Below are 14,379 nucleotides of genomic sequence, written 5' to 3' on the forward strand. Positions count from 1 at the left end.
CACTGTGGATATTCTTTTGTTTTTATAACGTGTGGCAGTCAAAGAGTTAATCTGTATTACACACTTTTTTTTTTTTTTTTTTTATCGTTTTGCTCAGTGGAGGCAAGCGTGCCGTGACTGTTTTCTCCGATGTCTTTTGTTTTAGGAGCCTTCAGGCGGAAGTGGAATATTTTATTTCGAAAAATCAAGAACCGGAAAAGAGCTAGACCCACTTGTCTTTTTGTGCACAACTGCACACCTCTGAGCGACCAACCGGAGGTGCTGAGCCTGAGACCATTTGCGCGTTTTAAAAAAATACAGAGTTAGTCGTTAGAGCACATTTAGCTCGCTTTTTTAAAAGCCACTCGTGACGCGAACATGAGCGACACCGAGAAAGAGTTCAAGAAGGTGAGTTTCGTTTGACTCTTAACGAAAATACCGAGCGGGGGAGAAGAAAAAAAAAAAAAGACACCAAGCTTAACGTTAGCGTGCTAGCGCTTGTGTTAGCTTTGTGTAGCCGTCGTGGTTGCGGCAAAGCGTCTTCTGAGATGTGAAAAAAAAGTCTTATTATTGCATGTCTTGTTTTTTGGTGTAATTATTATTTTTTCTCTGAAGTATAACTTAATAGTGTTTTTAACCAAAGTATGCGGCCTACAACGAGCAGTCGTCCTAAGACTAGGCCGCGACGCCTTGAGCCATGCTTTCATTCAACCGACATTAACGTAGCCTACAGTAAAAGCTATAGTTAAAATTGTGGAATTTGTGCCTGTAAATGTTTTTCTTTTTACAGCAATGCTCTGTTATATAATTATCTTCTTGTGACAAAGGAGTAGTTAGAGCGACACTGAAAAGAAAAGAAAAGAAAATCGAGCGAAGTACGAGAAAATGGCGGTCTTGGTGTTGCGTTCATGTTCGTGTGGGAATTTTTAGATTAGCGTGTTTAACGAAATACAGGGAGTCCGGAATTTCCCTCAAAATTAAAACATATTACAGAAACAATTGAAGATGTAATTTACAACATTTATGTATTTATAAGTCACATTGCATTTAAGACGTTGGGCCATAATCATGTTTGTCTTCTAAATTCGAATAATTGCACATTAACTATTTATTTGATATTATTTCCAGATTTTTGCGGGTTTTTTTCCATTGTTTTTTAAATTAGGAAGAGACTGGACTCCTTGTATTGTTTCACCCTCACCACCCCCAATTGTACAATGGCCACATTGTCTCAAAATATGTAAACATTAATTTTAAACTATCCTTTTCATGCATAGTGCTCAAAGTCACAGGAAAAAATATAATACTTTCACATCTCATAAACATGTTATGTTTAATATAGCACAATCTGTCTTTATTCGATTGTTGCGGGGGTTAAGATTTGCTTGTCCCCTGACCACGGTCAGGAAACTGTAGCATGATTAAGCAAAACTTGATTTTAAAACAATTTAGCCTATATATCACACAATGCACTTTAAAATGTAGTAGTAGTAGTAGTATCCCATGATGCATTGCACCAGTAGAGAAAAGCATGAGTCATGGGCTATGGTGCGAAAAGGTCTCCAATGGAAGTAATCTATCGCAACGCTGATTGACATAAACTTTGTATTACTTTTGTAAAATATTAAACTTTTTTTTTTGTGATTAATGGTGTTCCGTCATATGGATTGTTGGGGGGGGTTGCTTTAATAATAGATTAATTTATAGTTCACCATAAAAAAAATTCAGAACATAGCGTTACTTTATTTGTGTAGTATTTGCTCCTTTCAGTGTGGTCTCTAATATACTCCTTTGTGCATTGTTGCTGTTATCTGGTAATGTTGTTTTCTTTATGACTCTTGGTATTTAAATGCAAACAAACCAACCAACTTGCCTTATCACCCCCCTTGTTTGTTCTTTGTCAAGGTTGAGTTTGGAAGAAAGAAAAAAAGGTGGAAGACGTTTCAGATGCGAAGTTGTTAATGTTTGAAGCCGATGCCGTTGATGCATGCTAATGTATTGGGAGCAGGAAAAAAGAAGTGCTCAAGATCCGATCCCTCGACTAGTGTTGTAATGGCAGATGGTAAAATTGGGGAAGAGGAGCAAAAAAGACGTCGTAATGTCAAAGAGAAGAAAGAAGAAATGACGGGTTGTTTTGAAGTTATGAAGTAAAAGAAGTTATGAAGTTATGATCAGAAGTTTGGCCGGGTAGGAGTAATTTCTTAACAGCCTATTATATATTGCTACTCTCTTTTCTTTCTCTAAATCATGCATGTTAAATGTGCCTCCTATGTGACTCACTCGCTAGCGCCCCCCCCCCACACACACACTCATTTATCTCAATCTACATATCAGCTAAATAAGTACATTGTTAATGTATTTGATATGTATTTCATCCACAAAAATATGCTAATCTAAATGGGGGGGAAAAAAGTCCTAAAAGGGTTTTATGGGCGAGTGGAGTCACACATTTAGTATCATTCTTTCTTGACACCGCTGTGGCTTGTTTTGTTTTAACTCTGCTGTCCGGTTTGTGCAGGAGCCACAGTCTGGCTCGGGGAGTTCTTCCCCACAGCGATCGGCAAAATCTGCCAGCCGCTCGCCAGCACGCTCCAAGGCGGGTTCGCAGCATTCCAGGTCCAGGTCGCGCTCGCGCTCCAGATCCAAATCCAGATCTCGGTAAGACCTCACAAGGGTTGCCAGCACTGCAGAATGTTCCACAGATACGTCATCATGAAAAGCGATACCATGTCTTTAAAGTATTGATATTTTTAAGCGTGACCTCATTGATCATGAGGTGTGGTGTATAGTTCAATCCATTGCAGCTTCAAACATTTGCACCTTGTTCAGAAACACACATTGCTACAATTAGTACTTTGAATTAAGTTTTACAGTAATGTAAACGATGGAAATTTACGCCATTTGTTGGGTTACAGTCTTGGTGCATGGCTGCATTTTATGAATTGCGATGATTCCCTTTTAATCAGATAAATCTATTTGATGTCTAACAGTGTCGCAGTTGCGCTGATTCTTGATGCGATTTTCTTAGGTCCCGTTCCCACCGGAGCTCGCGCAGGAACTATTCCCGCTCTCGCTCCCGCTCTCGCCGTCGCCGTTCCCGAAGCCGCTCTGGCAGCCGGCGAAGGAGCCACAGCCGCTCACCCATGTCCAACCGCCGCAGGCACATTGGCAACAGGGTAAGTAACTACACATCGTTTCTTGTCAAGTTTAGTACAATAGCTAAAATAACATTTTATTCTGTAGTTTTTAACTACAGTATGTACACTGTCCATTAGGAGTGTAACGATATATCAATAACACGATAAATTGTTATACTTTGTCTTCCGATAGACCATCGATGCACTTACGCAAGTATCGCAATATTTGTAGTTAATATACAGCCACTATAACGGCTCCATTGTCCATTACTTATAGAGCAATTACTTGGCGGGCCACTAGGGGGAGTGCCTCATAAGAGTGTCAGGGAAATGTACAGAATTCTTCAGGTGAAGACTCATGATCTTACTTTTACTTGTGTTTATCTGTCCAGTAACTGACTCAGTTTTGCGTTTTACGTTTCTATGAAAAAACGTGTATTTATCTTCAATTTTAACATTTTAAAACATGTTTCGACTTTTTGAAGCACACAATTTCTGAGGCATTTTAATATTGATTTCATTGGATTAATCATTTGTGATAGTTTACGGTACATAGGGGTGTGAATTGCCTAGTACCTGACGATTCGATCCGTATCACGATTCATAAATCACGATTCGATTCGATACCGATTAATCCCGATATGAATTTACAAGTCTATTGTTGCGATTTTTTTATTTTTTACTCAAATTTAGAAAATACCATTCAGTAAACTTGTACATGTACACTGTTAGAATTGTATGAAAATGTATCATTTATTAATCAGAAACTTCAGTCTTCTAACGGTGAGCCACTGTATTTAACAAACAGGTTGTAACTTTTTTCATGTTTGAGCAGCATTGAAATAAAATATTAAGGCTTAATGTTCCATTAATGTAACATTCTTCCATGCTTAAGGTATGAAAGTTAGACATTTTGTTGAATATTTTTTCCATCAAAAAAAGGATGTTAAAAAATCGATTCGAGAATTGCGTGTGTAGTATTGCGATATATTGCCGAATCGATTTTTTTTAACACCCCCAACGGTACATGTTCAGAGGGAGTAGGAAGAAGTTAAAAACGTATCTAGTCCTACTCCTTATTCTTTGTATCTTTTGACTTATTTCATAATTAATACAGTAAATTAATACATTTCAATAAAAAACCGTGTAAACAATTGCACTTTAACACATAAGTACATTGGTCAATAGCGTATGTACATGAAATTCGTAGTCATACACAATAATAATACATCCATATACTCACATATCCAATTTTCATTACACTCATAATGGTACATCGAGGAAAAAAAACATTTCTGCAATTTTACTGGCGCATGTCTGATTTAAATTTAATTTAAGTAATTTTATATATTTACTTTTGCAATGTTACACCAAAATATTGTCAGTTTATAAAATGAAACGATTGACTATGTACCATAACTGACATGTTGCATGACAATAGTGTTTAAGAAAGACACACATTTGTTCACATAAAGTGTTCCCTCAAAAGAAATTTGTATTTGTGTAAAAAAAACAAAACAAAAAACAAACAAACACTAAAGTACTCACTGAAGAAGGCAACAGTTTTAATATTGTGTTGCAGTGATGGTACAAAAGCTATTTTTCCGTTGAAAAAAAAAATCACTTTACGTCTTGCGTAGTTTTATCTTGGATTTATTATCTAACCAATATATCGATAATTGCTGTATCATATCGTAAGATAATCATGATCATGAGCCTTGTATCGCATATCGCATCATGAGGTACTCGGAGGTTCCCACCCTTACTGTCCCCTACCTGTGCTTGTGCATTTCCCAAAATAGCCACAAACAAGCTGAAAATGTTTTAAGATTGAGGCAAGCCCATGGGTTGATAAAGTTTTTTTGTTTGTTTTTTTTTACGGTACAAGTTGAATGTTATTGCTGAAGTTCTGCTCCTGCCGCCAACAGGCCAACCCTGACCCAAACACCTGCCTGGGCGTGTTTGGCCTGAGCCTGTATACCACCGAGCGGGACCTGCGGGAGGTGTTCTCCAAGTATGGCCCCCTGGCGGACGTCAACATCGTGTACGACCAACAGTCCCGACGCTCCAGGGGCTTCGCCTTTGTCTACTTTGAGAACTACGAGGACTCCAAGGAGGCGAGTATTGCTTTATTAGGATTTGTTTTGGCTTTGGAGCGTCCACTGTTAATGTCGGGTGACTTGTTAACGCCAGCACGTGTGTTCAGGCCAAGGAGCACGCTAACGGAATGGAACTGGACGGCCGGCGAATCCGCGTGGATTTCTCCATTACCAAACGAGCGCACACCCCCACTCCTGGCATCTACATGGGACGACCCACTTAGTGAGTGTCAACATGACCACACTTGGTTGGAATTTTGTTTTTTGTTTTCCCCCTATCATGTCACTACGATTTTTTTTTTTTACTCCGTTTTCAGTGGTGGAGGCGGCGGCGGCGGCGGAGGAGGAGGAGGAGGAAGTGGAGGCGGTTCATCAAGACGCATGTCGAGAGATTACGACCGAGGCTACGACAGAGGTTACGATCGAGGTTACGATCGGGACTACTATCGTTATGAAGACCGGGAGTACCGATCATACAGGTAAGATTTTGCATCCAGTTAACTGCATGCGATTGATGGTTGATAATTGAATTGCTTTGATTTTGCCCAACAGACGAAGATCTCCATCACCGTACTACAGTAGAGGGTACCGCTCTCGATCCAGATCACGATCCTACTCCCCACGTACGTTTGCCACTGATAACTTTTAATTGGCACACGACTGTATTTTCCTCAAGTAGTGGGTGGTAGCTTGTTTGAAAGCATTCATTTTATTTTTAAATACATTTTATCTGTGGACAGTGGCATCTTCAAATTCATACAATTGAGACTTCAGTTTTGCCAATGCCAAAATGTGTGTGTGTGTGTGGGCGGGGGTGTATATATATATATATATATATATGTGTGTGTGTGTGTGTGTGTGTGTGTGTGTGTGTGTGTGTGTGTATGTATATGTGTGTGTATATATATATATATATATATATGTGTATGTGTGTATATATGTATGTGTATATATGTGTGTATATGTATGTATATGTGTGTGTGTATATATATATATATATATATATATATATATATATATATATATATATATATATATATATATATATATATATATTACATCAAAATATGTTGAAAGATACATACTGATGATAAATACAATTGTACAGAAATTGGCAAATGTACTGTACTGGAAGCTAACTTTTTTTTTCTTTTTTCATTTTTTTTCTTTTTTCTTTTTTTTGTAACTGCACAAATATTAGAAAGTAAATGCCACTATTTGAGGAAAATCGGTATAATGTATGGACTGAATCACCATTTAATTCTCCCCCTTCTTTCCCATAGGTCACTACTGAGCAGTGAGTCGTCCATGATTTTTTTTTTTTTTTTTTTTTTTTTTTTTTTTTTTTTTTTTTTTTTTTAGGTGTTTTGAGTAGATCACAGCATACATACACACACACTGAAATGCATGGGGGAAAACAATAAGCTTAGCAATTCCGAGGATAATGTACACAACGTTCCTGATTTTGAAAGTTTTGTTGCTGCAATTTGGGCACTTGTTCTTTGGAGACAGAAGGGTTTTTTTTGTTTTTGTTTTTAGTAAAGGTGATTTTGGTGTCCAGGTGCGTGTGTGTGTTTTTTTGTTTTTGTTTTTTTAAATATATATATATATATAAATAAAAGATTTGTCCACTTCACATGTGCTAGGTTTGAATATAGTTGCTTTACTTTTGTTCAGTTCATCTTCCCCCGTCATAAAATCTGTCCACGTTACTCTGAGTGCAAGGACACAATTCCGAGAGCAAGTTCTGAAGACATGGTGAGCTTCCATTAGGTTTTCTCAATGTTCTGGAATAGAAGTTAAAACTACAGTAAAATGTGCTTGCGTCCCTTCTGCAATTGTTCAAATACAGTATTTTGGAGGTCTGATTTGTATGCGACATCATTTGTCAGGGATTTTCAAATAAAAGTTGAAAGCATTGCCGTCAGTCTTGAGTATGTTTTTCGTTTGCACGTTGCTCTAAAAGGGTGCCATGGGAGAACAGTAATGCAAATGATCTTCTCTAAGGGCAAAAGATACGTAAATGCAAAAATCCCTGCCTTTTGACCCACCTCTGTTCAAATTAAATCAAATATTGCCATATTATACAGGGGATACAAAAGTCGGTATCAGTTGGGAAAAATTCACATAATTTTGCCTATGTTAATGATAATGTTGCTGACTTTTGCACCTACCTTTTATACTGTACACATGTTCATGACAATTATTTGGGGGTAAATGACACATGCTAAGTACTGTACTTTGTTTTGATTCGAAGCCTTTCATTAAGGTATACTGAAGTATAACATCTAAATATATCTGTAAATTTAATTAAGTACTTACGATCCAGGGAGATTTGAATACAAACGTTGAGCATAAAGTGAGTCTTAACTGCTTTCTCGTGTATTGGATTTTAAAAGGTACTCATAGTTTAGTGTTGTTTTTTTTAAACTATTATTGAAGAAACAAAATTTTTACTAGTAGTGTTAGGCCAGAGGTAATATGTTCAATAAATAATAAATCACGATACATTTGTACAAAATGTGTGAAATTTCAGGACAGAATGTGAACCAGTGTTTCAGTGAACATTCCAGGCTAAGAAGAAAATGTCTCTCCAAGTTCCAACCAACCAATCGAAGCACACCCTTGTCAAACCGGTTCCAATAATCTTTCAAGAGTGGATTTTCTTGGGTAAAATGTGACTGCTTTTTTTTTTTCTCTGGTGTGTGCTGTATTTTGGTTATATTTATTTTATTTACATACATTAATTCTGTTAGTAATTTTTGTTTTACATGTCCTTGTTATTGCATGAAGATTTTTTACTCAATGTACATCACTTTCTTACTACGCAGCAATGGTTAAGTAAAGTGCTTTATGAATAAAGTTTTAAAAAATTGAGTTTAGTTGGATGGTGACGTAGTCACTCGCTCTCGCATACCTGTCAATCCATCGCGGATTATCTTTCGAGAGTGGATTGTGTTGGGTTGGGTTGATAAAATTTTAAGATAAATTGTTAGACAAATTTGAAAATAAGAAATTGTGAGAGTGCTTTACACAGTTTACAGTGTTCATTTTCTTATAAAAGTTACATTCGCGTCGAGTGATTGTGACGTAACGTTACGGTCTCGCACCAGCCAATCGGAAAGCTCGTTTGCCAAAACACTTCCGCTTAGCTCTCGCTGCAGCCTGTCTGCTCTTTCCCCAGCCGTGTGGTCCGTGTGAGAGCGCCTATCGCTGAAGTGTGTGGCACGTAGAAACAAATATAAAGGTACACGTGAAAATAGTTTACACAGTAAAACTCGAAACCTGAACTCTAAGCTTGGTGTCCACGTTGAGAGTCGTTCTGCGACTCGTTCGGACATATTCAGGAGTGGCACCATGTTAGCTGCCTGCTAACTATAGCATAAAAACGTGTTTGAATGAGGGAGTGTAGCAGCTCCACGTTTTCATTACAGCTAGCGTAAAGCTACGTAGCATTAAAGTGTCTCTTGAAGCGATTAAAAGTCGGGATATTGCTTATGGGAATGTGTCGTGGCTGGCTGAATGGTAACCTGACGCCACTCTTGCAGATGCCTCCAAAGAAGGGAGACGCACCTAAGCCGGCCCAGTTGATTGGACGCTTTGGGACGTCGCTTAAAATCGGAATTGTGGGACTGCCAAATGTCGGGTAGGTGCGAATGGGCCAACGTGAAGCGTATTTGTTGTTAATACACATTTTGTTTGCAGGAAATCCACCTTCTTCAACGTGTTAACCAAAAGCCAAGCATCAGCCGAAAACTTCCCCTTCTGCACCATCGACCCCAATGAGAGCAGAGTGCCTGTCCCGGATGAACGCTTTGATTTCCTCTGCCAGTATCATAAACCAGCCAGGTGTGTCTGTGTGGGTTTTATACAGAACGTTATTTGCGGTGGATAACAGCTGAAGATTAAAGATTGAGTATACTTGTCACACCGACAATGGGGTATATGCCACGGAAGAGGCGGGACTGTTTTTTGCACAACAGTTTGTTTCCGGTTCGGTTTGCGACGTGTGGGCTGCTTCAAAAATACTTGTGGTTCCGACTTTGTGCCCCTGGGTTGCGCGTTCGCAATCCGGACAGGAAATAAACTGATGTGCAAAATCACATCCCGCCTCTTCCGTGGCATATACCCCATTGAATTGTTTGAGAATTATTGTTCGCCCAAAAGCGCTGCTGATTTAAAAAAAAAAAAAAAAAAACAATAACAATGAAGTAGTTTTACTTCTGTTCTGGTGAGTAAGTGAAGGTTGACTGTACACCACCGATGAGACCCCACTGCTGCTGCCGTCTCCTCCTCAGTAAGGTTCCCGCTTTCCTTAACGTGGTGGACATCGCCGGACTTGTAAAGGGTGCTCACTCGGGACAAGGGCTGGGGAACGCCTTCCTCTCCCACATCAGCGCCTGTGACGGCATCTTCCACATGACACGTGAGTCCGTGTGTGTCTGCCCATGCAGCTGCTGTGACTCAAGAACTTGAGTGAAGCGCACAGGTGCAGACCAGAGCGCTGAACTCAAACACTTTTTTGTGGCACTAACAAGAGCTATAGCAATAGTGCTCCATATACTACGAAATATTAAATAAATATATTAGAAAGTGTTGGACACAAGTTAGAAAATTATACACAAATGGTAGATGAAAATGGTAAAAAAATAAATAAAATAAAAATTCCCAAATAATGGAGACACAAATGTGTTTCAGATCATATTACGACAAAAGTTTTGGATAATAATGCAAATTATTAGACAAAATTTAAACAAAAAAACACGAGTTAAATGAAAAATATGTTTGTAAAATACAAAAAAATAAAAATAAATAATACCGGTCTTAGCCAAAAAAATTCAAATGTGGTAAATGAAAAAAAAAAATAAAAAATTAAAAAAAGATTAAAATGTAAACGGATGTTTGTTAAAATGCACACAAATGCTTTTCAAAAAGCAAAACATAAGGCAAAAAAATCTTTAATATACAAAAATCTTGGGAAAATGCAAATATATAATAATCCACAAAAGATACAATATCATACTGAAAATAGTAAAAATAAATATTAGACCAATATAGATAGCAAATTGAAATAAAATTGTTGATGAAAGTATCAAACAAAAGCATTAGTACAAAAATATTGGAAAAATAGTGGTTACCAAAAAAAAAAAAAAAGTTTGAAATTGAAAATGATACAAAAGGTGTTTTAACAAAAAAGTACTACAAATGCAAAAATATATTACATGGAATACGTTATGGAAATTGATGGAATATTCATATTTTAAAAAATGACTAAAATTGCAAATATTAGAACAAATAAATGCTACATCAAAATACACAAATGTCTAAAATGGGAAAATACAAAAATAAAGGATGCTACAAAAAAAAAAAGACTAAAAGATGTAAAATGCATAAAGAAAATTCAATAATAGTCAGACAATGAGGACAATTAGGAAAAAAATAAAAATATTTGCTGAACACTAAATTATGAGACAAAAACAATTTAAGATGGAAAATACAACTATAAGGTGATTCAGAAATGAGTTAAAAATATAAATAAATACAAAAAAAATGACAAAAGTGTAAGATATGTATTGAAACACATTTGAGAATAAATAATGCAAATGGTACTTTGGAAAAAAAAAGATCTAAAAGTAAAAAAAACAAAAAAAAAAACAATATTATTTTGAATATGCAGTAGTCTCCCCCACCATCTTCTGTGTGTTTTGTTCTATTCCAGGTGCCTTTGACGACGAGGACATCATCCACGTGGAGGGCAACGTGGACCCGGTGCGGGACATGGAAATCATCCACGAGGAGCTGCGGCTCAAAGACGAGGAAATGATCACGCCCATCCTGGACAAGCTGGAGAAGACGGCGGTCCGAGGCAACGACAAGAAGCTTAAACCCGAATACGTACGACCTTTGCGCCGTTGTCGTCCTTCCGGACGGAAGGCAGTTGACAGACAAGTCACCCACCGCCTTCTCTCTTCAGGACATCATGTTGAAGGTGAAGAACTGGGTGGTGGACGAGAAGAAACACGTGCGATTCTGCCGCGACTGGAATGACAAAGAGGTGGGCGGCCCCGCTCGTCGAGTGACTCGGCGTTCTTGTGCGACGGTCGCGCGCTGCTCACTTGAATTGTTTTCCAGATCGAGGTTCTGAACAAGTACCTGTTCCTCACATCCAAGCCCATGATCTACCTGGTCAACCTCTCCGAGAAAGATTACATCCGGAAAAAGAACAAGTGGTATGTATTGGGTGAGTGAGCTTGCATGTTTTTGAATGTGTTTTTGTGTATTTATTGGTAGGTTTTTGTTAGTCTCTTTTGTTTTGGTTGTATGCTTGAGTATGGGTGAGTTTTTGTCTCTTTTGTTTGTTTGGGTTATGTGGTTTTATTTTTTTATTGTGTTTATATCTGTGCTTGTATATGTTCAACTTTTGTTTTTGTTTTGAGTGAGTTTGTATTTTTGTGTGTTTATGTTCATGTGTTATTGTTTATGGGTGAGTAATAAGGGTGAGTTTTTCTTTGTTTAGGATGTGTGATTTTATTGTTCGTGTTTTTTGTGTGCTTTTTGTTAAAATACAGTATGTAAGGTTGTTTTTTGTGTGTATGTTTGAATATTTATTTATTGGTGTTTTGTTTTGGGAACGTGGTTTTATTTTTTTGTGTTGGTTTTTTTAGTATGTTTTTTTGTTCATGTGTGTTTTTTTTTGTTTTGTGTGAGTTTGTGCCTGTTTTCGTGCGTGTGAAGTTTATTTTTTTTGTTTAATATTTAGTTAATAGTATTTAGTTTTATTTATTTTTTTGTTTGTGTCTGTTTTGTGGTTTTTGTATTAGTTTTTATTTGTGCAGTTTTTAATTGTTAATGTGTGGGTGTGTGGTTTTTGTGTGTATAGTTTTCGTTTGTGTTGGATTTTTTGTCTTTATTTTATTTTAATTTTATTTTTCTGTATTTAGTTATTTTTACACAGTGGATAGTGCCCCAGCCAGCATGGGTGAATAGGGAAAAATCCATGTGCAATATAATTTATGCCCGTTATAATTGCTCGAAAAACAATTTTTTTGAACAACCCCAACATTCTTCAATAAGTGACACTATACCACCAAAAAATATTCTCCAAAAATGTGCTGTTGCACCTCCCCAAGGGGCTGAACTGTGAGTTGTGCGAGCGACCACTAACTTTGATTAATTCTGCTTTTTGTATCTTGTGTTTGTTTTTTTTTTTTTAGGGTGTTTTTGTATTTGTTTGCGCACATGTATGGTTAGCACGCCTGCCTCACGGTCAGGAGATCCGGTTTCAAATCTCCATTGGAACATCTCTTGCGTGCTGCTTTGCATGTTCCCAAATTAGGTTCACTGAAAACACTAAATGGTCCGACCATTGTCTAAATGTGATTTGTGATTGGCTGGCGGCGACTAGTCCTGGGTGCACCCTACTTTTCTTTCTCAAAGAAGCTGGCTCATGACCCTTATGAAGACAAGCGCTCTAGAAAACTGTGTGGAGGTGAGTATCATGTTGTAAGTCACATCTCCTCTCTTCTCTGAGGTTGGCTAAAATCAAGGAGTGGGTGGACGCTCACGACCCGGGCTCCATGGTCATCCCCCTCAGCGGAGCCTTGGAGTCCAAGCTGTTTGACATGGAGCCGGAGGAGCAGAAAAAATACTGCGAGGAGCACAAAACGCAGAGGTGACATACGCTTCCTCTAATTGGACCATTTAGTCGTCCATCAGTCCTGAATGATGGGTGATTGCGTTCGTATCCATGTGATTCATGTAGAAATAATGGTCGGAGTGACTTCCTGTAAGACACCGGGAGTAGCATTGAGCAGGAGGCATTTGTTTTCCCGGAGTGGTTTATTTGAACATTGTTTTGTGTATCTTTTGGGAATTGATTTTTTTTTATTTGATTATGCATTTTTGTTGACATCATCATTGACAAATACGTTCTCTAATATATATATATTTTTTTTTAATAAAAACTAAGCTAAAATGAAGCGTTTCATGAAAAATAACACACTAAAAACTAATTTGCGATTATAAACCTGGTCAAAATTGGTCTACTTGTAGTGTCCTGACCAAAATAATCAAGACAGGCTACGCGGCACTCCAGCTGGAGTACTTCTTCACCGCGGGACCGGACGAGGTGCGAGCGTGGACCGTCAGGGTAAGCGTGTCCTTCAGAATGACCACCTCAGCTCTGCTTGTGTCAAAGTTGAGTTTTTTTTTCTTGGGCTTTTTCGGTCTTTCTGCAATGCCTGTACCAAAAAGAATGCACCGCCAATGCATATCACAAAAAAGTTTGCATGTACGCAAAAACACACCAATGGATTCTCAAGCTTGCACAGAAACACACAAACAAAAATGTATTATTGGTAAAACCATGGCAACCACTGCAAATTTTGATCCATGGAAATAATTTGGCTGGAAAAAGTTTAATATATATATATATATTATTATTATTATTATTATTACCAGGGTTGTATCTGGGTTTTTTTTTTTATGCAAAATTAACCTAAGTTTTTTTTTAATCGTTGGAACCCAACAGAAAGGCAGCAAAGCTCCACATGCGGCCGGAAAGATTCACACCGACTTCGAGAAGGGCTTCATCATGGCTGAGGTGATGAAGTTTGTCGACTTCAAAGAGGAGGGCAGCGAAAATGCAGCCAAGGTACGTCATGTCGGGAGAAACGATTCTTTTTAGGGTCAATAATCAACGTTGACAGTTTTATTGATTACAACAAGGTATAAGAAAAACAAGTCCTTTTGATCATGGATAATCTATTTTCATCCCCCCCCACCCTCTTCCATAGGCTGCAGGCAAATACAGACAACAGGGTCGTAACTACGTGGTGGAGGACGGTGACATCATCTTCTTTAAATTCAACACACCCAACGCGCCCAAGAAGAAATAAGAATGTCAAGAATAACTTTTAAAGAAGAGAATGCCATCCACACTTTGCTTTTTATTGACCACACACAGAAGGCCTTCAATCTGCTCCGGAATCATGTGGACTGTCAATGTTGCCCTAAAACTATGTCAACCTAGTTATCAATACACACGCGTCAATAAAATGTGACAAAAACCCACTCATGATTTCATGATGACATTTTTTAAAGTTCTCATTTCAAGTTACAGTGTAAACTTTTCTGTTACCCCAGTACAGAGTTCTTGTTGCTTA

General features: G+C 37.8%; 2 protein-coding genes across 5 annotated transcripts; both read left to right on the plus strand.

Annotated features, from left to right (window-relative positions):
- Positions 1 to 203: 203 nt before the first annotated feature.
- On the plus strand, positions 204 to 7,142 carry tra2b (transformer 2 beta homolog). Of its 3 annotated transcripts, none has more exons than XM_077539028.1 (8): positions 204 to 387; positions 2,498 to 2,637; positions 3,008 to 3,155; positions 5,045 to 5,233; positions 5,323 to 5,438; positions 5,533 to 5,694; positions 5,768 to 5,838; positions 6,499 to 7,142. In XM_077539028.1, the coding sequence occupies exons 1-8, from the start codon at positions 358 to 360 to the stop codon at positions 6,507 to 6,509; spliced, it is 867 nt and encodes a 288-aa protein (XP_077395154.1). In that variant the 5' UTR covers positions 204 to 357; the 3' UTR covers positions 6,510 to 7,142. The 3 variants fall into 3 exon arrangements, with proteins under 3 accessions (XP_077395154.1, XP_077395155.1, XP_077395156.1); XM_077539029.1 differs by having other exon boundaries at positions 217 to 2,166; XM_077539030.1 differs by having other exon boundaries at positions 221 to 387; positions 1,885 to 2,637.
- A 1,157-nt stretch (positions 7,143 to 8,299) lies between these two features.
- On the plus strand, positions 8,300 to 14,287 carry ola1 (Obg-like ATPase 1). Of its 2 annotated transcripts, XM_077539374.1 has the most exons (11): positions 8,300 to 8,462; positions 8,764 to 8,861; positions 8,921 to 9,064; positions 9,514 to 9,641; positions 10,935 to 11,110; positions 11,190 to 11,270; positions 11,348 to 11,445; positions 12,747 to 12,887; positions 13,268 to 13,364; positions 13,746 to 13,868; positions 14,011 to 14,287. In XM_077539374.1, the coding sequence occupies exons 2-11, from the start codon at positions 8,764 to 8,766 to the stop codon at positions 14,110 to 14,112; spliced, it is 1,188 nt and encodes a 395-aa protein (XP_077395500.1). In that variant the 5' UTR covers positions 8,300 to 8,462; the 3' UTR covers positions 14,113 to 14,287. The 2 variants fall into 2 exon arrangements, with proteins under 2 accessions (XP_077395500.1, XP_077395501.1); XM_077539375.1 differs by lacking the exon at positions 8,300 to 8,462 and having other exon boundaries at positions 9,456 to 9,641.
- Positions 14,288 to 14,379: the final 92 nt, after the last annotated feature.

The sequence above is a fragment of the Festucalex cinctus genome, chromosome 12, assembly GCF_051991245.1.
Source record: "Festucalex cinctus isolate MCC-2025b chromosome 12, RoL_Fcin_1.0, whole genome shotgun sequence".
NCBI lineage: Eukaryota > Metazoa > Chordata > Actinopteri > Syngnathiformes > Syngnathidae > Festucalex > Festucalex cinctus.

Coding starts and splice junctions, on each gene's coding strand:
- ola1 (XM_077539374.1), top strand. CDS start 8,764: ATGCCTCCAAAGAAGGGAGACGCACCTAAGCCGGCCCAGTTGATTGGA. Junction 9,642..10,934: donor CGGCATCTTCCACATGACAC/GTGAGTCCGTGT, acceptor GTTCTATTCCAG/GTGCCTTTGACGACGAGGAC. Junction 11,111..11,189: donor AGAAGCTTAAACCCGAATAC/GTACGACCTTTG, acceptor TTCTCTCTTCAG/GACATCATGTTGAAGGTGAA.
- tra2b (XM_077539028.1), top strand. CDS start 358: ATGAGCGACACCGAGAAAGAGTTCAAGAAG. Junction 2,638..3,007: donor AGATCCAAATCCAGATCTCG/GTAAGACCTCAC, acceptor CGATTTTCTTAG/GTCCCGTTCCCACCGGAGCT. Junction 5,439..5,532: donor TACATGGGACGACCCACTTA/GTGAGTGTCAAC, acceptor CTCCGTTTTCAG/TGGTGGAGGCGGCGGCGGCG.